General features: G+C 38.9%; 1 protein-coding gene across 4 annotated transcripts in view; it reads right to left on the minus strand.

Annotated features, from left to right (window-relative positions):
• Positions 1 to 388: 388 nt before the first annotated feature.
• mctp1b (multiple C2 domains, transmembrane 1b) overlaps positions 389 to 27,916 on the minus strand; it is a 38,002-nt gene continuing 10,474 nt past the window's right edge. For 2 of the 4 annotated variants that reach the window (XM_003439620.5, XM_005449459.3), the window contains exons 2-21: positions 23,273 to 23,387; positions 23,037 to 23,179; positions 22,816 to 22,895; positions 20,839 to 20,962; positions 12,024 to 12,062; positions 10,468 to 10,635; positions 10,242 to 10,372; positions 8,416 to 8,602; positions 8,242 to 8,335; positions 8,027 to 8,129; positions 5,917 to 6,019; positions 5,066 to 5,167; positions 4,738 to 4,812; positions 3,995 to 4,114; positions 3,787 to 3,897; positions 3,651 to 3,704; positions 2,982 to 3,091; positions 2,718 to 2,827; positions 2,212 to 2,309; positions 389 to 1,395 (exon numbers count right to left, since the gene is read on the minus strand). In XM_003439620.5, coding sequence (XP_003439668.1) covers positions 1,324 to 1,395; positions 2,212 to 2,309; positions 2,718 to 2,827; positions 2,982 to 3,091; positions 3,651 to 3,704; positions 3,787 to 3,897; positions 3,995 to 4,114; positions 4,738 to 4,812; positions 5,066 to 5,167; positions 5,917 to 6,019; positions 8,027 to 8,129; positions 8,242 to 8,335; positions 8,416 to 8,602; positions 10,242 to 10,372; positions 10,468 to 10,635; positions 12,024 to 12,062; positions 20,839 to 20,962; positions 22,816 to 22,895; positions 23,037 to 23,179; positions 23,273 to 23,387 — 2,139 coding nt within the window. In that variant the 3' untranslated portion in view covers positions 389 to 1,323. Of the gene's footprint in view, positions 1,396 to 2,211; positions 2,310 to 2,717; positions 2,828 to 2,981; positions 3,092 to 3,650; positions 3,705 to 3,786; positions 3,898 to 3,994; positions 4,115 to 4,737; positions 4,813 to 5,065; positions 5,168 to 5,916; positions 6,020 to 8,026; positions 8,130 to 8,241; positions 8,336 to 8,415; positions 8,603 to 10,241; positions 10,373 to 10,467; positions 10,636 to 12,023; positions 12,063 to 20,838; positions 20,963 to 22,815; positions 22,896 to 23,036; positions 23,180 to 23,272; positions 23,388 to 23,475; positions 23,595 to 27,916 lie in introns of those variants that run through there. The other 2 variants (XM_005449458.4, XM_005449456.4) reach the window with 2 other exon arrangements.

Raw genomic sequence — 27,916 nt, forward strand, 5'->3', positions numbered from 1 at the left:
CTTTGAAATTGAAATCTTCTACTTTACTCTGAATTTAAGATTCACTTTTCTCATTAACACTATTTTTTTCTTGTGTTAATTTACTGAAAGTTAAAAGAACTCATTGGATTTATTTATTCTGTCAAACATTATCATCACTGACAGACTGCAGGCAGTCACTGTTTCACAAGAAGTGAACAGGAAGGGTGTAAATCTGTCAGCTTCATGGTTTAGGCTGTTTTAATTTGACCAGAGAGAATCCAGCTCCCCCAGGCCTGTTCCCAGTAAGCCCTATTCATGAGTACCTCTATGCAGACACTACTTACCACCTTTGGAAATATAATGAATCTTTTTAAGAGATCTGCTCAAGCTCACTTTGTAAACTGCATAACAGACACAGAAAGCCATGTGGGTCTGTGTAGAAATATATTTTGCCAGAGGAATGCTACACACTTGATACAGTCTGTCCTACTTTTGGCTTCATTCCAACCACAGTAATTACTCCACAGCAGTAGATACAGATAGTGCAACAGGAAACAGAGAAAGATAATGTGCAGCGCGACAGACGTAATGTTCGGTGGTAAGAGTAAACAGTATCAGGTCAATGCAGCTTGCAGACACACTAGATAAACACATTCAGCACCTTGCATATAATTTCTGTTCAGTCATGCAAAACACATAACACCAGCAACTTATGCAGACATGCAGATCACATCCCGAAAACACGACTGATTAAAAAGAACAGATGACGAGTAAGTCGAGTAACACTAAGATGTGCTCCAAAAAGGCAAAAAACAAAAAGAAACAGAGAAAGCAAACTGGAAGAGGTGAGAAGCAGACAAAAAGAATAAAACCCACTGAGCTGAGATGTTAGTATTCCATCTTTAGAAAGAAATGTTTCCTGAAAAAGATAATATTTCCAAATAGGAGATTTTATTTACTGTAGGTGTATAAATGCATGCAGCTCTATCCTTAACATAGCATGGGACACTGGCATCCTGTTTGAAATGGCACAAACATGTTGAGAGAAATAAAAAAGCTGGAGATGCAATGCTTACATGCAAACAGAAGCGCATCTTCATTACATGCAGACTCTGGGACACACTGTACATGTATACTCATGACAATCATTATTATTACCACTGTTACTTAGTTTGTGTGCAGTGTTCTTATGAGAAATGAGAGAGATTAAAAACATGAACAGGTTTGTCTTGTCTTTTAAAAGATTTAGAAAATCAGTGTCCTTCCTCAGTAACAAAAAGAAAACACTTAACAGTTACATCTTCTCATAATAATTAAAATTTACAAGAAATATATAAACAAGATAGTTTACATTGTTTACAGCTAGCTTAGGTTTGTCCTCCGGCGTTTGCTGGGGCTCTGCCCGGGGTCAACTTTCAGCTCATGATACTGCATCTGTCCATCAACACAAACAGATAGTACTGTGACAACAGACAGACTCCAACTCTGGTTCATACAGTATAGAATCTACCTAGAGCAGCACCAATGACCTAATCTAACAACACAGGCCCAGCTTCACTTTCTTACAGAGAAAACACTGAGCTTTTTCTCTGGAAACAGCGTGTCAGCATGAAGGGGAAATGTGCAGTCAGAGGTTGAGGGCACCTGGGCAGGATCAGGAAATTCATTCTCTAAATGATTCCTAAGAGTTTAGATGGAGCACAAGAAAATCCAGGAAAGTCTCCCTCTGAAAAACTATTCCACCACATAAACCTGAAACCTGTATCTAACCACACCTGTACAAACGACCACAGAATATAATTTACTGATGTGTTTTTAATCAGGTTACATGCGTGTGTATGAGCAGGTCTCATGTTTTATGCTGTGTGATACCTGTAGATGTTTATTAAAGCCACACACAACACTAATGCTCAGGCAGCTGTCGACAGCAAACAAGACACCTGTGGTGATTATGTGCTTCATCTATCACATGAATGTGACTTTAAAATGCTTCTCTATGAGTTAAATGAACATGCAAACACAGTAAATGACAGCTGTGTGATTCACTTAAGGAAACTTCTACATTTCCAATATTAACTGTGTCCATGCAGTACACTGACTGAGAACTCAGGGACTGAGGAGTGAATGCCTCGTGAATGACAGCCGTTGTAGCCTGAGGATTTGTTTTGTGAAAATTCCTGTTCTGAGGTTCTCCTACATACTATGTACCTCTATTTACATGCATCCTTCGTGGATTACAAAATTACCCACCACTTGAACATCAGAGGGGACTCTGGAAAGGAAGTCAAGAAGCTCGTTATTGTCGATCATGTATGGATCGCGAAGTTTCTTGGTGAATTTATTCACACCTGCAGAAAAAACAAGAGAACTGTTTGAGGACTAGCAGAGACCAAGCAGTCCAAGCTGAGAACCGCAACTGAGTCTGAGTATATACAGTCTATGCTAAGATCCATCAGATAGAAACAGGTGGATGTTTATCTAATTGGATTCCCATTAGATTAGTTACAAGTTTATCCACAACCTTAAAATAAACAAAAATATGAGCACTAAGTATTTCATTAAACATCTAGAAGGGCTACAGAGACCTCATCCCCCTAAAGCCAGTGCCATATTTCATAATTTTGAGGTAAACGATCTAGAGCCTCACAAAAATGTAACTGAAACTTCCTTTCCTGTGCACCATCTCTCCACCAACATAGCGTAACATTTTTTGTCTGTCTGCGTAGTCATCTGTGTGTTGTGAAATCAGGACTCACCCCATGCAAGCACGAGGTATCGTAAAGGTATGAGGTAGAGAAGAAATGTGGCCAAACATAAGGCAGTGATTGCCAACCAGCTTAGAAAAGGCACTGTCCAGTTAAAAGTGCTGCGGGTAGAAAAGGACAAGCACAAAAGAGCTTCATTAAAAAAAAACATTCAACTGGATGTATCTGAAAAATCACAAGTCACACCTAACAGTTTCACAACAAACAGCTGCAAAAAGAAATCAGACAGGAAACTTGTTAACCCAGAAAACGTACTTCTTCACTCTCTCTCCAAAGGACGCCACCTCATCCAGAGCATTCTGAACACTGATAAACACGTCCTGAATGGCATACAGTTTATCCATAAAGCCTTTGGGCTCTGAGTCCTGACAGGAACAGAAGAAACATCATGAATGTGGGTACATAGGCAGGACTGTCCAGATGGTGATTGTGAAGTAATCTTTCCATGTGTTTGTGTAGGGAAACACATCTTGACTTTGGAAGCCTTATCTTGGTTTTGATGAAGCTGAGACAGCTAGCTCGTTGTTCTTTCTAAAATGTCAGTCAGCAGCATCTAAACCTTCAAAATAATAGCTCTAAGGACCTTAAACTCTTTAAGGACTTGAACTCCGTAAGACTGTATACAAAAAGACTTTATCTGAAATGTGTGTAACACTTGGACTACATAACAAAGAGCTATTATTATTATTACGAGGTTAATGGTCACAAGAATGCCAGATGCTACTTTTGCATATTTGCCTTCATATTTTTTAGGAAACTAATATTATATAATGTAATATTTAGCATGCAGATAGGCAGAAACACATTTTTATCTTTGAAGGCCTAAAAGGCAATCTGGGATAAGCCAAACACCTGTGTTCCTTCATTAAGAAGTCTCTTGGTAAATATTACATATTAATGTTTATAGCTTTAAAACATTATTACCTTTTCCTCTTTATCATCTTCATCAACTTCCCATTCAAACATGCCATCCATGGACTACAACAGAAAATGAAGCATTGATAACGTTGTCTGAAAGAGGAGCGGTTATAGAAGGCCTGCGTTTTACTTGTTTTCTCACCACATCAGCTCCATCCCTGCTAGAGCAGAAGAAGTAGTTCCACACAAGTAGAAGCAGCAAGGCTAGTGGCAGCATGTAGAGCTCAAAATTCCACACCACCACCACAAACAGCTAATAGAAAGCAAAACAACATGACACTCAGTAGATCATTCATCGGTCATGTGTACAGGGATATGTGTGTGTGTGTGTGCATTCGTGCTTTTCATACCACAAAGGAGACGATGCTTCTCTGTGCAGACTCCCATTCAAAGCAGCTGTTGATGAAGGTTCCCCAGCTAATCAGCACCATAATGCAGCGCTTGACTCGGTTGAAATTCTGCTGGAGCAACTGAAAGACACAAAGATGTTTCTAAACATTTTAGCTGTTACATGACCTAAGCTGTTCCCCGGGGATGTGTACTTGGACCACTCGTGTTTATCATTTACATACTGTCACAGATAATCCTCAAGCATGGCTTAACTTCCACTTCAGGCTATGTCTATGTTTACCAACAATGGTTCAAGTATTCTGATTCTGATATAGATACAAATATAGTATATACTTCCATCCCATCATCGGCCTTCCTTTCACATTGTCCTTTCTACTGGAAGTCCTGACAGCCCCAATGACTCTGCAGTCATGGTTCACATACACTCACATATGAAGTCCTGTCATACATCCACACTGGGTCCCACTAAAGTATCACAAAGACACTAGATCACAACAAAGTCTCTCTCCTCCTCGTTCAACATCTCTTGAACCTTGTTATGACAGATCCAGCCTTGACACTTTGAAAAAGTTTTCCTCTTAACACCAGAAATCTTGAAATCTATGACCCACCCCCACCTTTTCAGAACTTTTACTCGTATTTGTATTGTACTCGGTGGTTGTTTTTTAGTCTGAAGTTATAGAAGAATGATAAGTTTTGTCACCAGTTTGAAAAAACATCAGCAGGAAATACTGATACATACTTGCTTGGAGACTTTTGGTTCTTCTTCAATGTATTTCTGTTCTGCAGGAACCACAGTCCTCAAAGCAGCTTTAACCTTAAACAAGAGAAACACACAACAAGGTCTGGCATAACATTTTCTGTCTGGTCCAGGAGTTTGTAAAAAGTGGTTGTACGTATTGTAGAGGTTTTACATTTTTACTGATTACATTTAGAAGCCAAAAACCTTCTTACGCATGACATAAAGAACTATGTCCTGAAGAACTATGTATAACCACAACAAAAGCCAGCCTAAAGTCTTGTTTTACTTAGTTCTAAAATGAGCATTCACAGCACAGGGTGACTCTCACAGCATTGTAGATGACATCAATCTCTAGGTAGATGCACCCTTTGGTCGGTGCTGTCAGCTCCTTATTTTTCAACAGGTATCCCTTCTGCTCGCCATTACGAACCTAAAACACAAAAACATAATTGGGTTTGGCTTTAGTTAGTTTAACTGGTTATCGATTGTGGGGGTTTGTGGGCGCTTTACCTTACAATACAATGCGCCTTGTAGCGACTGTTGTTGTGATTTGGTGCTATATAAATAAAAGTTAATTGAAACTGAATCGATTCTCTGTGATTCAAAAAGACTTTTACATGCTCAGTGGATGCATGTAAGACCAATCTAATGGGCATTCTGTGTTTTTTTAAGCACCTTGTAAACTTTCAGTTTTCATGCTGCCATTCAAGGTACTACAAGCAATAATAACAGTCCAGCTACACACATGACATTTTGATCATTTGAGTTTCTGAATAAGTTTAGTATACTAAACATCCACAAAACAGCTTCTACAAGAAGGAACTCTTTTTTTTTTTCAAAGCCTGTCTGGGTTTGTTTTATTTCTTAAAGATAGGAGCATCGTAACGTTGGTACTTGTGCTAACTCAGGCAGCTGTAGAATTTCTGTGTTGATGGCTTCTTAACCCCTTTAATGAAATGATCAAACAAATAATATGGCTTGCCATGTGGTACTGCCACTCTAAGAACTGTGTGCTATAGATTTGGAGAAATTCCAATATTTTCTTTGTCTGATAGTTTGCACATTTTGCCTAGTGTCTGTTCATTACACCCATACAGCTGGATGCAACTCAACAACCAAACATGTTAGCACTTCACTCACACACATCGTGTGTCTTTCATATACTTTTATTACACTCACATTCAATAATGGAATTGCCACTTTTCCCAGGAAGTCTGCACTCCTGTCTCTGTCTTCATCAAACACTGTCACCTCCAACACGGAGTGAATGTCTTTGACATTACTGAGGAAAAAGGGGAAAAGTACGGTAAATGGTAAATGGACTGGTTCTTATATAGTGCTTTTCTACTCTAACTGAGCACTCAAAGCACTTTATGCAACTTGGCTCATGCACCCATTCATACAAGCACTTTTTTCTATGCTCTTACTATGTGACTGCTTTCTATCTAACATTCACACACATTCATATTTCGATGGATGCATCAGAGTGCATCTTGGGGTTAGTATCTTGCCCAAGGATATTTGGCATGTAGATGGGAAAGAGAAAGAGAGAACGGTTCATATGTGGAAATTTATTCAATATTTGGGAAGTGGCATCCCCTGCAGCTTAAGAAAAACTGTCCATGAACACTATAACTTTTCTTGAAATTAATAAACCCACCCTTCACACTTAATATAATGCTGTGTACCACAGCTTTGACCCTGATGTCAACTGTGAGTATGCTAAAACAAAAAGTTATCTAACTAGAGCTCTGTGAGAACGAAAAACAACAAGGCCAGAGGAAATGGCCGACATCCTGTTGTTTGATTTGTCTGACTGAAAATCAAATTTTGTTTTGTTTCTCATTGGCTACAGGAGGCTTTCAAAAGCAGCACTAGTTCCAGCCTCTATTGGCACCCACCTCAGGAATCACCAGTCGGTTTGGCTCTACTTCATATATTGCTCATGGAGAAGCGCATACAGAGATACTCGTTCTCAGGGCTTCGTATCAGCTCTGATTTCTATAACTGATTGGTGATGCAATTCAATTCAGTTAGATTCAGTTTTGACTCAGACAGTCCAAAATATTATAATTTGATTATTTATCAGCACATATCCATATTTTACATCTATGTATAAAAACAAAGCTGCACTTATGAGACTTCATCAGAGGTGTAAGCATCACAGCAGATGCCTTTGTGTCAAAGTAACTGAGGATAAAACACAAAAACATAAAGGAGATTTTCCTGGCCTGGCTTTTTATAGCAGATAACCACCTTATAAATATTCTGTAGTAGATCAAAAACAGAGGAAAACCATGAATCAACATATGAACATCACCTGATGCTGCTGGAGTGAAATGGAGCAAAGTTACAGAGGTTTTATTAGAAACACAGCTAAGCATTTTGTAGTTTGGCATGATTTGTAAAAGTTTACATTTCTTTGGTATTAAACTGCAGAAATTAGGCTTTCTTATTGGAGGTCATTTTTTTAAAAAAGGGAAAAAAACAAAGCAGCGGCTGACAAATAATGCAGAAAATAGAGATTTTTTATGGTAAACTGGTAAATTCATGACAATGTTTTTCAAACATGACATGTAGTTTTGATCTTCTTTTGCTGCTGGTTCAATTAATTTTGATGGAAGTGGCGAAACCTGCAGCATCAGAATCTGTGAGATGTCTCTTTTAGCAGGCTATGGCGTGTCTGTGTACGTGCCATCGTGCTGAATCTGCTTACCGGCTCTTTAATCATTTGCTGTTTTAGCTGTTTGGTGGTTGTTGAAATGCTTTCATGAGTTTTAACCTGAGATTCTGGCTTTACTGGCAAAATTACATTTATATTTAAAAATCGATTCGGATTTAATGAATCGATATCGCATTATTCAAATTAAAATCGATTTGAATTGGGAAATCGATTTTTTAAACCCACCCCTACCCATTCTACTCATCCAGAAACTTTTTCCTCTGACAGCCAAGAAGGCTCTATGTGTATCACAAAAAGCATCCTACTCAATAATCATCAACTGTGTCACCTGCTTTTTAATGAGCTTGATTTGTTAACAGCTTATCTGCATTGAGCAAAGATTCGTGAAGTCACAAAATTGCCGTGAAGTCACTAAGGCTTCAGTAACAGCTAAAGGTCCAGGTTAGCAGCAACACACAACCCCAGAACAGTTACTAGAAAACCATAACCAATAAAATACGGCAAAGTGGCAATTTTCATGCATATATTTTTTTAATACAAGGAGTTGAGACAAAGGAAATAGTTTGCCTTTTTTTTGCTGGTTTTCACTGATAAGTATCAACTCACAAGGTGAAGACTTTGTTCCACTCTGGATTGAGGTTCTTGTAAACGGTGTGTGTCTGCAGCCTGTCATTGTTCAGCTCCAGCACACAGAAAGGGTCACTTTTACCTGAGCGACCAATCAAGATAATGATAATGGATGAATCACAGTAAGAATGAAGAATAATGCAAAGTATTATGAGCAAGCAAAGGCAAGAAATCAGAGTCATTTTCTCATTTACCGGTTACATCTGCAGCCATGAGACCTTCTGCTCTCATCACCTTCACCTGTACTATGCCCACATCTTTTAAGTTAAAGAATGACTTCATCACACCCTGCACAAGAAAATTGAGCACAACAGTGTGTTAAGATGCTGTAGTTATTTCATCTGAGTTGCCCTCAGGGTGCTGCTTACATATCGTTGGAGTATCTCTCTACGCTCCTGTGGGTCATCCAGCGGGGTCACAGACAGGTCGGCGATAGAGACAGCAGCCGAAGCGGTTAATGTGACCAGCAGCACAACAAAGCCTCGAGACTCCTCTAGTGGCAGCTCCAGGTGATGCGTCTGCTCCTTAGCAAGAGTGGAGAGGTCCAACTGGTAGCTGAACCACATTCAAAACAAAACACACCGAGCTCATGAGCTGAAAATTTAAGTAAAAATGCAGTTTGAACCAAAAACTGTTGCTGTCTATATCTATCTATCTATCCACATACAGACAGACAAACAGACAGACAGATTGGGGGTCATTGCCCCCGAGTGCTCCGATCAGCACAGGTACCACTGTCACTGACCACTTCCTTCACCCCTTGGTATTTCTCAACTCTTTCTCTTTTCCTGTTCTTTCTCAAGTTTCTAATACCTGAGGTATTCACTAAGCACATAATCAGTTGTGGCCACTTCCTGATGTATTCATGGATTTTTGCTGTTTTATCTGCTGGACTTGGGGTGAAACCCTTCATGCATGGTAAGGAGCTTCCTTGTCTTGATGTCAGTGGCTTCTATCTCCTCCTTTGGCGGCCTTATTATCCTAGCAGGGTATCTGATGACTGTAAGTGTTGATTGTCTGGATCTTGTCCTGACCAGCTGACTCCTCAGGACTTGCCTTACTCTCTGAAGGTGTTTGGTGGTTGAGTTTTTCCTAGCAGTCTCTTCGTGGTTCCCATTTGCCTTTGAGCTTCCAGTATCAGTATCTCGTTCGCTTCTGTGATACAGCTTGATGTCATCCATGTAGAGGAGGTGGCTAATGATTCCTCTTTTGTGTAGCAGTATCCATAGTTATGCTTGCTGATGTTCTGGCTGAGAGGGTTTAGGCCATAGGTGTCAAACTCTGGCCCGCGGGCCAAATTTGGCCCGCAGCCTAATTACATTTGGCCCGCGAAGCCATACCAAATTACTATTAATGCTGGCCTACTGGTATTATACAGCTAATATATATATTGTTTCGTATTAAGCTTTGCTTGTTCCATATTCAGTTTTTCAGCAAAACTTGTTTGAGTCCATAAGAAAAGATTCATTCTTATATCTGGAGGAAGATTTTTTTTCAATAAATATTAATGTTGGCCCGCGACTTTGTTCCAGTTTTGAATTTTGGCCCACTGTGTATTTGAGTTTGACACCCCTGGTTTAGGCCTATGCAGAACAGCAGTGTGGAGAGAGCATCTCCTTGGTAAATCCCTCACTTGATGGCGACTTGTGCAATTGGTTTGACATTGAACTCTAGTATTGTTCACCACATCCCCGTTGAATTCCTGATGAATGCTCTTAGGGTCCTGTTGATCTTGAATAGTTCTAGGCATTCCAGGATCCATGTGTTAGACAGTGACACATGGATAACGTAAAATCCACTTTCAAACTGAGAGAAATGACATTACATTTATACATTACCATTTGTGAAATGTCAAATGTTCAACATGAATTAGAAATCAAAATCCTTTCTCCCAACAAAATAATGGCGCACATTTCTGAAGTATTGTGTCCAAGAATGAGAACACAGACAGAACATTAAACACCACCTAACTAATGCCACCTCACTAACACCTATTAGAAGGCAGTTTTTTCTCCGTCATGTTTGCCATCTGCTTCCTCCTAGGGGCCTGTTGGCTTGTTAGGTTTCTGTCTGCAATAATATAGGGTGTTTACTTTGATAAAGCAACATAATAATGACTACTGTTGTATTTGGTGGTATATAAATAAAGTTGAATTCACACAGAAATCATCCAAACATAAGTAGAGAGACTGACCGCCCAATGAAATCGTCCCTTCTTCCAGTGTCTTTGTCCCACACCGTAATATCTAGCACACCTCCTGTCTCTTCATACAGATGCAGGTCAAACTGCTCCCTCCACTGTGGGCTCAGGGTCTTTGGCACTGTCTACACACACACAAACACACACTTAGACACATCTACTCATTTGAAGGAGCTAGGCTTCAAACATGAAAGTATGACCTTAGTTGCACATGCTGTACCTTGCTCTTGTATTTCTGGGGTCCAAGTCTGAACTTGACGTACGGATCACTCAGACCATTGGGATCCATGGGCATGAGGTTTCGACCTTCGATTAGTGCGATGCTGACTATCCCTCGCCAGAGCTGGGCTTTTCGATGCAGCTCTGACAGACGTATAGACTGCTGCTGCTGGGCCACACACACACACACACACACACAACTTTATTTGCCACATAGTAGCAACAAAGACATAATGCAGGGCTCTGTTCTTCCTGCTTTGAAAGATGATGATCAATCAAACCTCGAATCATGATGCTCTGAGGTAAATACAAAAATAAATAAAAAACCTGCCAGAATAGAGATAAAGTAGATAAATTGATAAAGTCCTACAGACTTGGGATTGGAGAAAAATAGATATTTAATTTAAGATTTTTGTGTGTTATCAGGATCCATAAAGTGAATTTCCTCAAAACTGGCTCTGTTTTTTAATGCACTTTATGAACATTTTATTGCACAATTAGAATATTTTAGTGCTGCAGTAGCAAAATAAAATTTTGTGTTCAGCTTATTAGACGGGTTCAGCACATGTGCTTTTTATGTCTTTACATACTACAGATGCGCACAAGTTTACTCAGCTGAGTTAAAACTCAATAGATAAATGGAGAAATGTTTTCTCTGAGCAGGTCCTTTTGTTTATGTCAGGAGGACAAACTGCTGGACATGCTCATATCAGGTAAAACAAACTTGTACTTGGTAAATGGACTGGTACTTCTAGTAACACCTTTCTACTGAATTTGAGCAGTTAAAGCACTTTCTATTACAAATCCCATTCAACCAGTCAAGAACACACATTCATACAGGCCTTTAATCTACCTAAGCTTTGTATTGCTTTCACACAAAATCCACCAACCTTTTAAATGGTAGACAACAAACTCTACCAGCTGAGCCACAGGTGCCCTAGTAATGGGATTGTTCCCAGTAAAACTGCCAAAGTGAGAGTAGGAGAAAAGTTGAGACTATACTAAACTGCTCTGATGGTCAGGTTTAGCCACAAGGCTAAGAGGACTGTTGTGGAGTGTTGGGTGCCAAAGGGGTCTGCATTTCCTTGTTCTTGGGAAAATAATATTGTTCTGCTCATTTCTATATATAATATAGATATATGGCTAAATAATGTAAAATAATACGATCATTTGAACTGAAAGTTATTCAACTCCTCTCTTGTTTTTTTTGTTAAACTAAGATTAGGAAATCATCCAACTTTTATTTGAAGAAGTAAGGAGAATCAGCTTGGCCTGATAACACCATGTTAGCATGGATGAAGAACAGAGCCCTGGTGGCAGATAGTGGGTGGAAATGACAGCAGCAAGAGTAAAATATCTCAATACATAGCATGATAAAAATATGAACTCAGTAGGGAAAAAAAATCTTTGACACAAGATGGTAACAAGGCTGTCAAGGTAAAGACACAATACAGTGAAGAGCAGGGTGATAAGCATAAAGCTGTAAGGACAGTTAAAGGAAAGCTGTTACTTCATGCACAGGTGATGATGATGATGATGGGCATGGTGATTGCTTACCTTAGTAGATCGTTTCCAGGACCTCCTGAGCAGCATAGTCTGAATATACATTAAAATAGATTATTTCTACTGACTCATGCATGGTGGAAAAGTTGAATGGATAGCTGTAACTAAAGGGCTGCAAAATGTGTCTGCATTTTAATAAAATAATAAGAAATGAAAACAGCCTAAACCTCTTTCATTTAAATAGGGTACCATTGTGTTTAAGCCACTAGGGGAAGCTGTAGGATGGAGTTTTGTTAACTAAACGGGAAATAAAACTAAGGGGAAGTCTCCTGCTTCAATTAAGCTTTATAAATAAGGCACCAAAAATAGAGTCTACCAAAGAAAAATGATCTTCACCAGAACTGAGCATTCACTATATCTCAGCCTCAGCGGTGTGCCAATTAGAGCCAATGAGACTTTGATCTGTCCAAGCTTTGATTTGAGTGTGATGGTTTTCTGTCTGTTGTTGTTTGTTGCCTCCCTTTCCCTCCGTCTCCTTCCAACTCTCTTTTCATTGCCGTTTCTCTGCATCTGTATCTCTGGCTGCAGCTGGAGAAGAAATTCAGTCTTGGCCTATTATGAATTTATGTGTTGAATTAAACATGAATAAGATATGCTGTTTTTAATATCTCAGAGCTGAGGATGCAGTTGGAAAGCATCTCTTCATGCAGCTCCATTTAACTGAGCAGAAACTATAATCACAGCTAAGCAGACCAAAATAAATAGAATTACTGGGTTTATTTCAATACAGTGCAGTCTATGTCTGCTGTATGCAGCTGTTTAAAGAGTTCTCTCCAAAGCCATACTGCTACACTTCTTTGTACTGGATTATGTTAAAGGTTAGCCCTGTCAAGTTGAGCAACTTGATTCATTTCATATCAAGTATTATAGGGTAAGCTTTTGTTTTATCCGGAGTTGGACAGTATAGCAATGTTAGGAAGTCAGTACAGAAAGAGAAAATAATATGTTATTATCGTGTTATAATCATATTATACACTGCTTTTCTGAAACACAAGTAATATTTAAAGATGAATGTCAAGACAGCTCCACCTAATGTAATACAGAAATGGGCACTCCCATCTCACACGGCTGACCCGATTGCAGCAAGAGCCAATTAGTGCTGTGGACAAGTTTCACAAGGTTGAACTTTTGCTTTTTACATGCTATGGAATCCATTCATTGTGAAACATTGTGGGGCAATGTCACCACATTTGTGAAACATTTAAGTGAATTTTCATTAATAAAAACTGAAGGCTCTACCTCTGTTCATTACTAAGATACCAACATGGCTGCTGAGCGGAAAGACAGGCCTAGATGGAGATGTTGATATGTAACTCTAGCAACCGAACTGTGCAAAAATACCTCCCCTTAATTTATTACATTTTGTTTGCAAGGATCTCTGTTCTCCAGCTTTCTGAAGGTCTTTCAAAGTTTTTCACTGATTTTGGCTACGTTTTCACACACTTTCGTCTTTGTTCTTTAATTGAATCTATGGAAATGCCAGATGTTGGGGTTTGGGGTTGAATTTCACCCAGATTTGGGGGATCTTGTAAATACTGATGAATTTTGATCCAACAGACACAATACAACCTGGAAAGCATCTGATCGGCAACAGCTTTTTTTTTTTTCAGCACAGTAATTAACCCAAACACACTGCCAACACAGTGAGAGTTTACCTAGATGGGAAAAACACACAGTGGTACACTATTACTCATGCACTGGCCTTCCCAGAGTCTGAACCTAAGCAGTATTGAAGTAGTATGGAATGATCCTGACAAAAAAGAGAAGAAAAGGCAGAAACATGCAAAGAAAAGCTTTAAATGTCCTTCAAGAAGCCTGGAAAACTAAGGCTTTCTGAAGGCTCCTTAGAGAAATTAAAGAAAGCTGCCTCAGAGTTTACACTGTGCTTTTATTTTATTTTATTTTATTTTATTAATTTTATTAATAAAATACATTTTATTAATAATTATTAGTATTAATCTAAATATCTAATATGTTTGCCCACTAACAATGAAAAGATCAGTCTATAATTTCAGTGGTAGGTTTATTTGAACAGTGAGAGACAGAACAATAACAAAAAAATCCAGAAAAATGCATTTCAAAAAAGTTCTAAATTAAAGTTCTAAATTAATTTGCATTTTCATGAAGGAAATAAGTATTTAAGTATTTAAGGCCTCCCTATCGATCAGCAAGATTTCTGGCTCCCAGGTGTATTTTCTAGAGGTAATGATCTGATATTGGGAGCCTTCTCAACTTGTTACCTGTATAAAAGACAGCTGTCCATAGAAGCAATCAATCTATCCAGATTCCAAACTCTGCACCATGGCCAAGACCAAAGAGCAGCTGGGTGAGAAGGTGACAACACTTGGTGCGATTATTCACAAATGGAAGAACCATAAAATAACTGCCAATCTGGTGTGGAGCTCCACGCAAGATCTAACCTTGTGGAGTTTCAATGATAACGAGAACGGTGTGGAACCAGTCCAGAACTACTTAGGAGGAACTTGTCAATGATCTCAAGGCAGCTGGGACCCTGTGGGCTGTGCAGGACTGAAATCCTGCACAGCCCGCAAGGGCACCAATTGAAGTTGCTACTGAACATCTCAATGATTCAGAGGAGTACTAGGTGAAAGTGTTGTGGCCGGATGAGACCAAAATTGAGCTATTTAGCATCAGCTCAACTCAACATGTTTGAAGGAGGATGAATTGCTGCTCATGACTCCAAGAACACCATCCCCACGGTCAAACATGGAGTTGAAAACATCATGCTTCAGGAGTGTTTTTCTGCTAAGGGGACAGGACAAGTGCACTGCATCAAAGGGAGTATGGATGGGCCCATGTACCGTCACATGTTGGGTGACAACCTTCTTCCCTCAGCCAGGGCATTGAAAATGTGTCATGGGTGGGTATTCCAGCATGACAGTGATCCAAAACACATGGGCAAGCCAACATGAATTGGCTCAAGAAGAAGCATATTAAGGTCTTGGAGTGGCCTAGTCAGTCTCCAGACCTTAATCCCATAGAAAATCTGTGGAGGGAGCTGAAGGTTTGAGTTGCCAAACATCAGCCATGAAACATTAATGACTTGGAGAGGATCTGCAAAGAGGAGTGGAACAAAATGTGTGCAAAACCTAACCAACAAGATATGTCTGACATCTGTGATTGCCATCAAAGGTTTTGCCACCAAGTACTAAAGCACTAAAGCAGAATTTTGCAAAGGGATCAAATACTTATTTCCTTCGTGAAAATGCTAATTAATTTATAACTTTTTTGAAATGCATTTTTCTGGATTTTTTTTTATATATATTGTTCTGTCTCTCACTGTTCAAATAAACCTACCATTCAAAGGTAGGGTTATTTGAGGTTCTAATCATTTTTTCATGACTGTATGTAGAAAGTGTCTGCAGTCCAAAAAAAGTAGTGGAGCAGCATGTAGCTAAGGAGATCAGTATCGCCCTCAGGGATTGGTAGGCTCTAAAATCAGAGCACTGTAAATATTGGGTGATTATGTGAAAATAAATAACAGAACTCCATATGACTAGAAAAACACAAAAAATTGTGTTTCGGTGGTGTTTCATTCATTCATTTCATTTCATTTGGAGAGTTTTTGTCTTTCATGGAGTTTTTGGTGATTAATATCTCACCCTTTGTTTGCTTTTTTTAAATCAACAGGCTGGCAGTGGCTGTAAAGGCAGTATAGTGTGAAAAGATGTTTTAAAGTCCTGCTCTGCTAACAACAGCTGATAACAAAAAGTATCACTGATCGAAACAACAACTGTGACAGTATTTATATGTCAGAAAATCAAGCCTACTTTGAGGAGGCTCCACATATTTGCCTTACTATAATCAGTTTTCTGATTATTGCGAGAGCCAATCAGCCCACAAAGACTCATCCATAAAGTTGGATTAGGAACTAAGATATTTGTTCTCTATAATCCCAAGTGAAACAACCATATGTTTGTGGTGTTAAAAATGTTGAAATTTAACAGCCAGCAGATATATCAGAAAAGATGCTACCCGTTTGCACTTTGAGATTAAACATTTGCTTCAAAATAACATTTATGTAAAGAACCAGGAAGAATTTCATCTTAGCCTTTTGATCAGTGGTGCAGGAAAATATAGTAACAGTGTCTATAATTCATGCTGATTTTTATTTTATTCATAAGGGGTGCTGAGAAAACATGAAGTTAAAAGATGAAGATAAAAAAATTGAGGAAATGCTTCCGGAAACCTGAAAGTAAACAGCGAAGGCTACAAAGACAAACTGACTGCGCAGAAGTCATTACTAGCCTATACAAGTCTGACAGATGACTCTACTGCATTGTGCTCTCTATCGTGACTCAAAGCAGCTACTCAACTAGAGGTGACCTAGGAAAGGGTCAATCAAGGTGAAACTATGGAAAAGCACTAAGAGCCTGATCACCACTACACTTACTTTATGCACATAATGTTTCAGTCCATACTTCTTAACCTCCATCTGCAGCAGGAAACATAGAGACCCATCTTTACTGATGGACGACAAAACTAAAATCTGCTTCAAAGTTGATGTTTTTCCTATACGTGTGCAAACCTGGAAAGTAACTAAATGTTTTGGGTTTATTAATAATAACATAATTATTAGTAAGCTACTGTATGCCAATTTTTCAATTCAATTTTATTTATACAATGCAAAATCACAATAACAGCCGCCTAAAGGTGCCTATATTGTAAGGTAGACCCTACAATAACATACAGAGAAAAACCCAACAATCATATGACTTCCTATGAGCAAGCACTTTGGCGACAGTGGGAAGGAAGAACTCCCTTTTAACAGGAAGAAACCTCCAGCAGAACCAGGCTCAGTGAGGGGCGACCATCTGCCGCAAACAGTTGGGGTGAGAGAAGGAAGACAGGACAAAAGACATGCTGTGGAAGAAAGCGTTACTCTGAGACAGGATATTTCTAATTTTAGAGATAGGACATATTCTGGTCAACAATAACTTCAAGGTTCCTCACAGTTTTACTGGAGGCCAAGGTAATGCAAACCAGAGTAAGAATCTGGTTAGATACCATATTTCTAAGATTTTCAGGGCCGAGCACAATAACCTCAGTTTTATCTGAATTTAGAAGCAGGAAATTAGACCTCTAATTTTCTGCTTCAATTCTGCTTCCAGGTCTTTATGTCTTTAAGACATTCCTGCAGTTTCAAATCGGTGTTCGTTATCTGGCTTCATAGATAGATAAAGTTGGGTGTCATCTGCATAGCAATGAAAATGTATGCTATGCCTTCTGATTATACCGCCTAAGGGAAGCATGTAAAATGTAAACAGACCTGGTCCTAGCACTGAACCCTGTGGAACTCCATAATTAACCTTACTGTGTGAAGTGGACTCACCAAGGAGATGAACAAATTGGAGTTTGTTAGACAGATTTGATACAAACCATTTGCAGGGCACCTGTAATACCTACAGCATGCTCCATTCGCTAATAGAATACTATGGCCAACTGTATCAAACACTGAGGTCAAGCAGTACATGCACAGAGATGAGTCCACTGTCAGAGGCCATAAGAAGATCATTTATAACCTTCATTAAAGCTGTTTCTGTACTGTGGTGAGCTCTGAAAACTGACTGATACTCTTCAAATAAGCCATTCCTCTGCAGATGATCTGATAACTGTTTTACAACTACTCTTTCAAGAATTTTTGAGATGAAAGGAAGGATGGAGATGAAGCCTGGCCTATAATTAGCTAAGACCGCTGGGTCCAGAGATGGCTTTTAAAGTAAAGGTTTACCAACTGCCAGCTTGAAGGCTTGTGGTACATAGCCAATTAGTAGAGATAGGTTGATCATACTTAAGATTGAAACATTAATTACTGGTGGGACTACTTTGAAAAGTCTTGTAGGAATGGGGTCTAAAAGACACTTAGATGGTTTGGAGGAAGTAATTACTGAAATTAAATGAGAAAGACCAATTGGAGAAAAAGACTAAATAAATATCAGTGGTACTTAAAGTAGCTCTACATCAGGGGTGCCCAATCCCAGTCCTCGAGAGCTATTGTCCTGCAGCTTTTAGATGCATCCCTACTCCAACACAGCTGAATCAAATAGTTGGATTACCAATTCGGCATGCCATCAAGTCTGGCAAAGGCCTGATAACGAGCCATTCATTTGATTCAGGTGTGCTGGAACAAGGACGCATCTAAAAGCTGCAGGGCAGTAGCTCTCGAGGACTGGGATTGGGCACCCCTGCTCTAGATAATGTTACATCTGTGAGGTGATTATGAGTGATTTTTTCTCAAATGGTTAAAAATGTATTTGTGTTGTGAACTTCATGAACTTTGTGAAGAAGTTCATGAAGTCACTACTAGTTAACATTAAAGGAATGGTTGGCTCAACAGAGCTCTGACTTTTTGCCAGCCTGAAGAGAAACCTGGGGTTGTTCTTATTTTCTTCAATCAGTGATGAGTAGTAAGATGTTCTAGCTTTAGGAGGTGATTTTTTAGAAAGCAGCAAACTATTTATCCAGGCTAAATTATGATCTTCTAAATTTGTGATATGCCATTTCCTCTCCAGCTTACGAGTTATCTGCTTTGAGGTGTGCATTTGAGAGTTATGCCAGGGAGTCAAGTACTTCTGATTTGAGGCTCTCTTTTTCACAGGAGCTACAGTATCCAATTGCTTATTTCTATTATGCTTTCATGTCAGAATGCAATGAGACACTAAAATGCATAATTTTCAATAAAAAACTGGAAAAATTGGGGTGTTCCAAAACTGCTGGCTGGTAGTGTAAGTGTTATTAGGAAATGATCAGACAAGAGAGGGTTTTCAGGAAACACTGTTAAATGGTCAGCTTCTATGCCACATGTCAAAACAAGATCTAGAATGTGATTAAAGTGGTGGGTGGGTTCTTTTACATTTTGAGAAAAGCCAATTGAGTCTAATAACAGATTAAATGCTGTGTTGAGGCTGTCATTTTTAGCATCTACAATCATGTTAAAATCACACACAATAATGACTTTATCTGACCTAAACACTAAATCAGATAAAAAGCCTGAGAAATCAGACAGAAACTCTGTTTAAGTGTGTGCTGGAACAGGAAGTGATACTATACCGCAGAGAGAGCAAACACCAATGATGTTTAGAGAAGACATTGTACATCTATTGGACAGTTATAATATTTATGTTACAAATGAATACAATGGATTGAGAGTCCAAAATCACAAAATATATATCCAAGCTTCAAAAAGTCATCTCCATCATGTTTTTTTACAGTGGGAGGAAGTAATGACTTAAAAGAGACAATAGATGTTTAGGTGCCACCCACATTTCAGCCTCCCTTGAAATTGTACTGGATGCAGGTGCCTTCAAGTAAAATCTGGTGTCTATCAAAAATGGTATATGGACTGGTTCTTATATAGCGGTTTTCTACTCTTCTGAGCACTCAAAGCACTTTACACAACTTGTGCATTTACACAAGCACATTTTTGTATGCTTTCTAACTAACATTCAGACTCCGATGGATGCATCGGAGAGCAATTTGGGGTTAGTATCTTGCCCAAGGACATTTGGCATGCAGACTAGGGGAAGCCAGGAATCGAACCACCAACCTTCCGATCAGGCGATGACCTGGTCTACTGCCTGAGCTACAGCCACCTCAAAAACGTGACAGACAGTTACTGTTGGTGGGATAAGTAGTTGGATGCATAGATGGAAATTCCATGCATAGGAACCAGCATATGCTGCGCTCTGAAAGTTGGTCTTTTCTTTGACTTATGCTGTGCAATGAAGTTTTCCTCTGCGCGAAACACAGCAACAGCCAAAGAGCAACTGCACATGCCACAAAATGGTATGACATACATTCACATGACCTATAGAAATGTACAGTGGCACATATAGTACATGTGAAGACCATTAGTGGTCAGTGCATCTAACAGCTACCTAGATGTAAAACTAACCTTCTTTCAGCCAGCAAAAGACATTTTCTTAGTGCCCTAAGCTTGTGTTTCCCCCGAAGTGAGCAAGTATGATGTCTCTATAACCGTTTTTATGCATTGTCTGTATCCTACTATGTCATTTGCAGAGATTTACTGCTCTTTCTTATGACAATTTTAATTTATGTGTTTTTTAAAAGCTAAGATAATTCTCACCATTTAATGCAGTGGTGGTCAATTTCTATTTTCAGTGCCTTTTGAAAAGTGAATTATTATAATTTGGGATAAATTAATAAAACTAACTTAAAAAAAATACACTAAAAATGTAAAATTAACAGTACAAGTCAAATAAAATCAGGGTTGCAGGCAGGTGATTCAATTTGATTTCATAATGGGAAAACTGAATAACTGAAAAACAAGAGATACAAGGATGTTACTTTAGGCCATTCATAAGCCAAAGTATATTAGAAGAATATTAGTTAGACTGATCTCTATATAACATCATGATTAGATAAAAAAAAATTTCTCTACCTCAGCCAATCAGCTTATCCATCAGTGCAAGAAACAAGGACAAACAGTGGAATGCTTTTCTACATAAAACACTTTTCATTTAATACTTTTTTATACTAACAGACTCCCTCTAACAGGACATTTTCTATTTGTGTGTGTGTGTGTGTGTGTGTGTGTGTGTGTGTGTGTGTACGTGTGTTTAAGCTCTTTACTATGTCAACCAAATTTCACAGCTGAAATGTAAAAAACCTTTCAACCTGCCCTTAAGTTCTGACTGTAGTAACTCATGTCAATGTATCAGTTGTGGTGTTTTTGACATTTGTATCAAGTAAAGGAGGTCAAATTAAACTAAGATTTAAAAAAAGATCAAGTCAGAGAAATATCGGCTGACATAATCTGCATACATACTGTTGAGTCTCGGCGTTCCTCGATGGGACTGTCTTTAGGTGTCAGGTTGACGGCCAGCTCCAGAGTACCGAGGTCCTGATCAGGGTACTGAGGGTCCTTCAGCACTAAAGTCACAGGTATCGTCCTGCAACACACAGTCATGAATATGTGCAGGTGTGTTTTCTGCTCTGCTTTCTGGCATGCTTTGTTTTTTTAATAAGGCCAGTGTCACCACACCATGATTAGGTAATAACATTCAGTAATTAGGTGCAACCTAATTCATTCGTCATTAAAGGTATCTGTCTATGTAACTACAAATCATATCTATCAAATAGACACCAATTTGTTCATGTAAATGGAGAGTCCTCTTCACACACACTAAGGTTAATTATGGAGTTCCACAGGGTTCCATGCTAGGACCAATTCTGTTTACATTATACATGCTTCACCTGGGCAGTATCATCAGAAGGCATAGCATACATTTTCATTGCTATGCAGATGACACCCAACCTTATCTTTCCATTAAGGCCAGATAATACACACCGGTTAGTTAAACTGTTTGAATGGCATAAAGACATAAAGACCTGGATGACCTCTAATTTCCTGTTTATAAATTCAGGGGAAAAAAAGACCCATAAATGTTTTAGATAATCAAACGAATTTAAATATTAGACAAAGATAACACAAGCAAACACAAAACGCAGTTTCTAAATCAAGGTGTTTATTATTAAGCAGAAAAAAAACAATCCTACATGCCCCTTCATGAAAAAGTCATTGCCCCCTCCTATTATAACATAAATTAACAGTGGTGTATCACATCTTTTGGAAAGTTCAGCTCGAATAGGACCTGCCTGACAAAGCCTGAAAAAAAATCTTCAAAAGCCTTGAAAATCCGCAAGACTTTTGGAAAATACTCTGTGGACTGACGAGATAAAAGTTTAACTTTTTGGAAGGTGTGTGTCCCATTACATCTATCATAAAAAGTAACAGCCTGTTAGAAAAGGAACATCATACCAACAGTAAAATATGGTGGTGGTACTGTGATGGTCTGGGGCCACTTTCCTGCCTCAGGAACTGGAAGACTTGCATGGTACATGGTAAATGGAACCACGAAGTCTGCTGTCTACCAAAACATCCTGATGAAGAATATCCATATGGGCTCAAATTGTTGTCATAAATTTTTTGCACTTGTAAATCAGACTGCGTAGTTGTGAACTGACTTTTGTAACCTTGTAAACCAAAATACATAGTTTTTTGCTTTGTATCTGTAACCAGACCTTGAAAAAAATGTGTAACTTGAGTAAACAGTTTTTACAAACACAAATTTTTTTTGCACACACAAAATTTTAATCTATAAATGCACAAACATAAAATTTTCAGATATTTTGGTTTACAAGGTTACAAAACTCAGTTCACAACTATTCAGTTTGATTTACAAGTACAAAATATTTATGACCACAGTTTGAGCCCATATATCCGGCCATCTGTTTGTGACCTCAAGCTGAAGCACACTTGGGTTCTGCAGAAGGACAATGATCTAAAACACACCAGCAAGCCCACGTCTGAATCGCTTATAAGAGACTGGAGTAGCCTAATCAAAGTACTGACCTGAATCCGATTGATATGCTGTGGCATGACCTTTAAAAGGCGGTTCATGCTTGAAAACCCAGTGGCTGAATCACAACAATTCTGCACAACCAGTTATTAGGTTTAGGGGTCAATCACTTTTTCACTCGGGGCCGTGCACGTTTGTATTTTTTTTACCTCTTAATATTAAACACCTTCATTTAGAAACTGCATTTTTTGTTTACTTCTGTTATGTTTGTCTAATATTTCTTTAATGATCTGAAACATTTAAGTGTGACAAACATTTTATCTGTGTTTATTCTGTCTTTTTTCATGTCATGAAACATGCAAAGAATCTCTATATTAAAATATTTCTTTATTATTTTGTTCTTGTTTTTCAAAACTCAATGTTGCCACTAATATCTGACATACCTCTGCTGCTCTAGAGACTCCAGGTAAAGAAAAGCAGAACCCATGAAGTCATCCTGAAGGCCGAAGTCATAGTCAAACACCTGCAGAAGAGCAACAAACAATCTCCACTGACCAATGTTCATTAAGAATTTATATGGAAAAGCTGTGTGTGTGTGTGTGTGTGTGTGTGTGTGTGTGTGTGTGTGTGTGTGTGTGTGTGTGTGTTAGTTCTAAGTCTTTACCTTCACATACAGAGGTTCATTCAGACTGTCAATGATTAAGGTCGTCTTCTCATCCCACACTGGGTTGAGGTTTTTATGGATGATTTTGCTCCTAAAAACCTCTTTGCCAGCAAGCTTGAACTTGACATATGGATCACTTGTTCCTACATTGACAAATAAAAATAGACAAATAAAGCTATCACACATCCATAAAAGCGAGAGCTGAAAAATGAAATTAACTACAGATATCACTGCACCTCCTCTGTCTCGGACAGCCAGGTTGTGTCCTCTTTTCACCTCGATCTCCAGCTTGTACATCCCCGACCGAGCTTGGTCAGGAGAAAACCCAGAAGGACATGAAGTTCCCATCCCCTGTTAGCACAAATGAATGCATTAAATACATGCAATAAACTGCTTCTCTACAAAAGCCCTCTCAGCCACATTCTGACTTTAAACTCACCAACATTTTTTATGAGAAGTCTCTTCCAGCCTGTCACTGAAGTGTAGTTTTCACTACATCGTGGTATCTATCTACATCCAAGCTTGCACACTTCCTCTGACTAAAGTGTCTAATTCAGCTCGGTATCTTGTCCCAGGGGTGATTACTAACAGGAAATTACATGAAAGAAGCTTCCTCCTATCTGTTACAGTGCTGAGGTGCAAATTGTTTTCCATTCCCTAAAACTTTCATTGCTGTTGCAGTATGATCACCTCTGTGGCAATGCAGAAACAGAATATAGGTAACAGCATGGACATGAGTGGCCTAACGCTGCTTTAATACCTGATATACAGTTTCTGCAAGACAGGACCGTTTAACTTCATTGAACATTTCTACACATATTGAAAGTGGAAGTGTCACAGACATCTGCACTCTGCCACGCCAAAATCAACTATACATGGATGATTTACAAAGGCCACAGATGGAGCTCAGTCCATGGGTAAGTGGGACGTGTTCCAGAGCCTATGATCAGGGAGATTAATATAAGAACGACACAACTAGAGACAACAAATGACTACAAAAACGTCCATACAAAGAGACACTAAATGACAGATATATAAACCTGGTTTGTGGTCCCTACATTGGCTGTGTGTCATGACATGCTGCAGTTTTGTTATGATATCACTATGCATCACTAAAACGAAACCCTTCATTAATGCTGGTAAAGCCGTTGAAAAGATCAAAACAGGAAGTAAAAAATTAAAGAGTTTCTCAATGTCAGAAAGTCTCATCTTTCCAGCCGGTAGAAGCTCCTGCACTGATAAATGATTAAAATGATGCTAAAGACTGACCCAGTCTCATGTTTGTGTCTTCATCTGCCTGCAAAGAGTCGTTTATTGAGTTCAGTCACTAATCCACAACTGAAAGGCACAAAATAACTACAGAGACACACAATACAACCATGGGTTCATCACTGTCAGTAAAACTTTACGCATTAGATAATGTAATGTAATACGCAGTGCAGTTAGTCATTTAATTTCCTTAAAACACCATAAAGATGGTATAACTCATCTTATTTTTAACTGCTGGAATTATTTCCATGCAATATTAAAGCTAAGACACTTCATTGAAAACATGTATGTAAGCAACACTGACAATGAAACATCAATCTGCATCCATCATTTCGAATGTAACACAACTACTCTGCTGGGAGAGCAGCATCCTGTCAACATAAGCACTTCCACTCAGAGAGATGCTCTGATCAATATTTCTATAATATGATAATATATGAGCGCTTTACAGTGGACTCACTGGAAAACAAACTGAGCGTGTGGACTCTACTGCACACATGTTCACAGACTACTTACAATATTTTTTTGTATTGGTGTGTATTGAATAATGTAGTGACAGCTGAAAGTAATTTTGATTTTTGAGTAACTTCTTGATATTTGTCTTGATTAATGGCGCAGTTTGACAACACTGTGAAAAACACTGTTAAATACCAAAATATCCACATTTATGATATAAAACAGAAAAAAACAACACACTGCAGAAAGAAAATCCAGGGATTGTTTGGCTACAGACAAATTCATGATCTAAGTTTTTCATTTATCTATTTGATTTAATTCAGTTGTCCTGTCTGGCAGCTTTTGCAATCAGAATTGTGATCTGAATGTATTGTGGTACCAAGCAAATTTTGCTTTTGCAAGAACAGCTATATAAAAACTCTATAGCCTCCTCTTTCTTATGTGAATCTTTTATCTGTTTATTTATTAATTTCTATTTGTGTTACTTCAGTTATCACATTTATAGGCAAGAGAGCAAAAAGAGGAGGTGGTGATGCGGTGGAGAAGAGAAATAGGGTGAGATAGAAACAAATAGAAATGCACAATGTATCGCCAACTCCAGTACCTGTTAGAGACAAAAACACCCCTCTAATACGAGTCGAAAACAGGGTCCCAGGGCCCCAGACCACCCGGCAGAGCCCTCACCCCCAATAAGGGGGAGGTCCAGGCCACCCAGGGCAACCATGGGAGCGGCCCAGCGGCCACACGAGAACATCAAGCCAGCACCTTATTGTTCTACACTTTGGGACCAGAAATAAAGAAGAGGAAGAAACTGAAACTCACTATGCAAAGAGAGTGAGTCATCAAAAAAAATTGAACCAGCAGACCGCTCCAACTCAGCGCTCTACAGGGATGCTAGGTTGAGCTGTGGTTCACCAATCAGCTCATTAGACCACTTAATTTGACTGAGTGAGTTTCTGTTCTTTAAAGATAAATCTCTAACACAGAGCAAAGGGATAAAATAAATTCAATAAAAGTACGATAAAATCAAACCATCATATTTTTTTTTTGTTAGTTTGGCTAGTCGAAGTCTTGTCAAACATAATTATGAAGTTGCACACAGCTTCAGATACAGCTTTGAATTTTACAGCAAACTGTGAATTGAAAGAATTTTGTCAAATAAGTCAGAGATTTTGTGACTATAGTTTGAAATTAGGATTTTGTGGTTAGAGTTTGTTTTTGTTTAATGGTGGAAGGTTTCACATAACGTGTTTTAGCGAGGGTGAAATAAGGTGACTGAGTTACCTCTCCAGATGCAACCCCGCATGTTTAAATCAAGACCTTAAGTCAAGACTATGTAAGTATACATTTACAGTACTTTAAAACTGTGGTAAAACTGTGGTAAACTCAGACGCCCTCTACAGGAAAGGGCAGAGCAGGCTGTACCTGCTGCGGAGACTCAGGTCGTTTGGAGTGGAGGGCCCACTCCTGAAGACCTTCTATGACTCTGTGGTGGCCTCAGCCATCTTCTATGGTGTGGTCTGCTGGGGAGGCAGCATCTCTGCTGGGGACAGGAAGAGACTGAACAGGCTGATCCGAAGGGCCAGCTCTGTTCTGGGATGCCCTCTGGACCCAGTGGAGGTGGTGAGTGACAGGAGAATGGCGGCTAAGCTGTCATCCTTGTTGGACAACATCTCCCACCCCATGCATGAGACTGTGACAGCACTGAGCAGCTCCTTCAGTGGGAAACTGCGGCACCCACGGTGTGGGACGGAGAGATTTCGCAGGTCTTTCCTCCCCACTGCTGTCAGACTCCACAATAAAGACTTTTGCAGCTGATCAAACACACAAACCCACACATGTGCAATAAGACTGCTATATGTGCAATTCTTGTGCAATTCTTCTTCTGACAAAGTTGTATTTTTGTATTTTCCTACTCAGTTGTATATAGTATTTGTATTTCTATTTTGTTATATTGTATATATTATTCTATTCTATTTTATTCTATTGTATATAGTATTTTATTTTATTGTATTTTATTGCATTCCAGTGTTTTCTAATTTCTGCTACATAACTTTGCACTTTTGCTGTAACAAAACAAATTTCCCACCTGTGGGACTAATAAAGGTCATCTTATCTTATCTTAAAACTGTGGTAAAAGTGTGATTTTATATTAATGCAGTGATGTAACAACATAAATTATAAAGCACTTCTAAAGCTTCATAGCAGCAACTCCTACAGCTTTCCTGCTCAACTATAAATCCGTTAGACACATTATGAAACACAGGCTTGCTTTCTGAGGGTGAAACTTCTGAAGTGTGCCAAGTTCTGCTCTGGCAAGCTGTGGAAATTCCACTGGCGGAAACAGAAAACATGATAATAAAGTGAGTGAGACTATCCTGTGTAACATGAGGAGGCTGAGTGTGTCAAGCTGTCTGTGTGGAGGCTGGATTGTAGGAGGAGGGCTGTTCATGTCTTATGTAGCCTAGTCTCCACCCATAGCTGCATGTAACAAGTAGGGTAAGACCAGTTCAGAGCTCATGATGGTAAATGAAGAGATAAAATCCAACCAGCAGGCAACTTGTCTGAGAGGAGAGTATAAAGTTTCCTGTGTCAATTTTACGTACTGTAAAATTACTGTGCATGAGTCTTGAGCCACTCCTCATATCTTTATATGAGCTTTCTGAACGTCTTTCAAAGTCTTTCTTTAGACACTGGCTGCTCTTTCACTCGCTTTCAGTCCAGTTTCGCAGGACATCGTTTTTTCTTGTTGTTTGTCAAACCACTTAACTCTGACCTTCTAACTATTCCCAGATCAGTGTGGGTTCATTTTGTCAGAGAATGGACCAAAAGGCAGCTAACATCCAAAGAAGAAAACAAAGTCTATGTTACCTTATAAACTGTATGTGTTTTTCTAAGTATATATTTTGAATAGCGAATGAAATGCAGCTCTCCTTTTGCTCATTTGTCAGTGGTTACGTTCATGATAAGGTTACATTGCATACTAAGCCTTTCTTGTCTGGATTTGGCTCCATGTGTCATGTCCTGATTACATTAGGCATGAGTGCCTCTTTTTTAAGTCATTATGAGTCTACTATTTGTGTGGGTTAACACAAGCATGTGCAGGTCATGTACAAAGGACAGTTTTGTGTAAAATGTAATCTACAGAGGTAGTT

The sequence above is a fragment of the Oreochromis niloticus genome, linkage group LG7 (assembly GCF_001858045.2).
Source record: "Oreochromis niloticus isolate F11D_XX linkage group LG7, O_niloticus_UMD_NMBU, whole genome shotgun sequence".
In the NCBI taxonomy this organism is placed as follows: Eukaryota; Metazoa; Chordata; class Actinopteri; order Cichliformes; family Cichlidae; genus Oreochromis; species Oreochromis niloticus.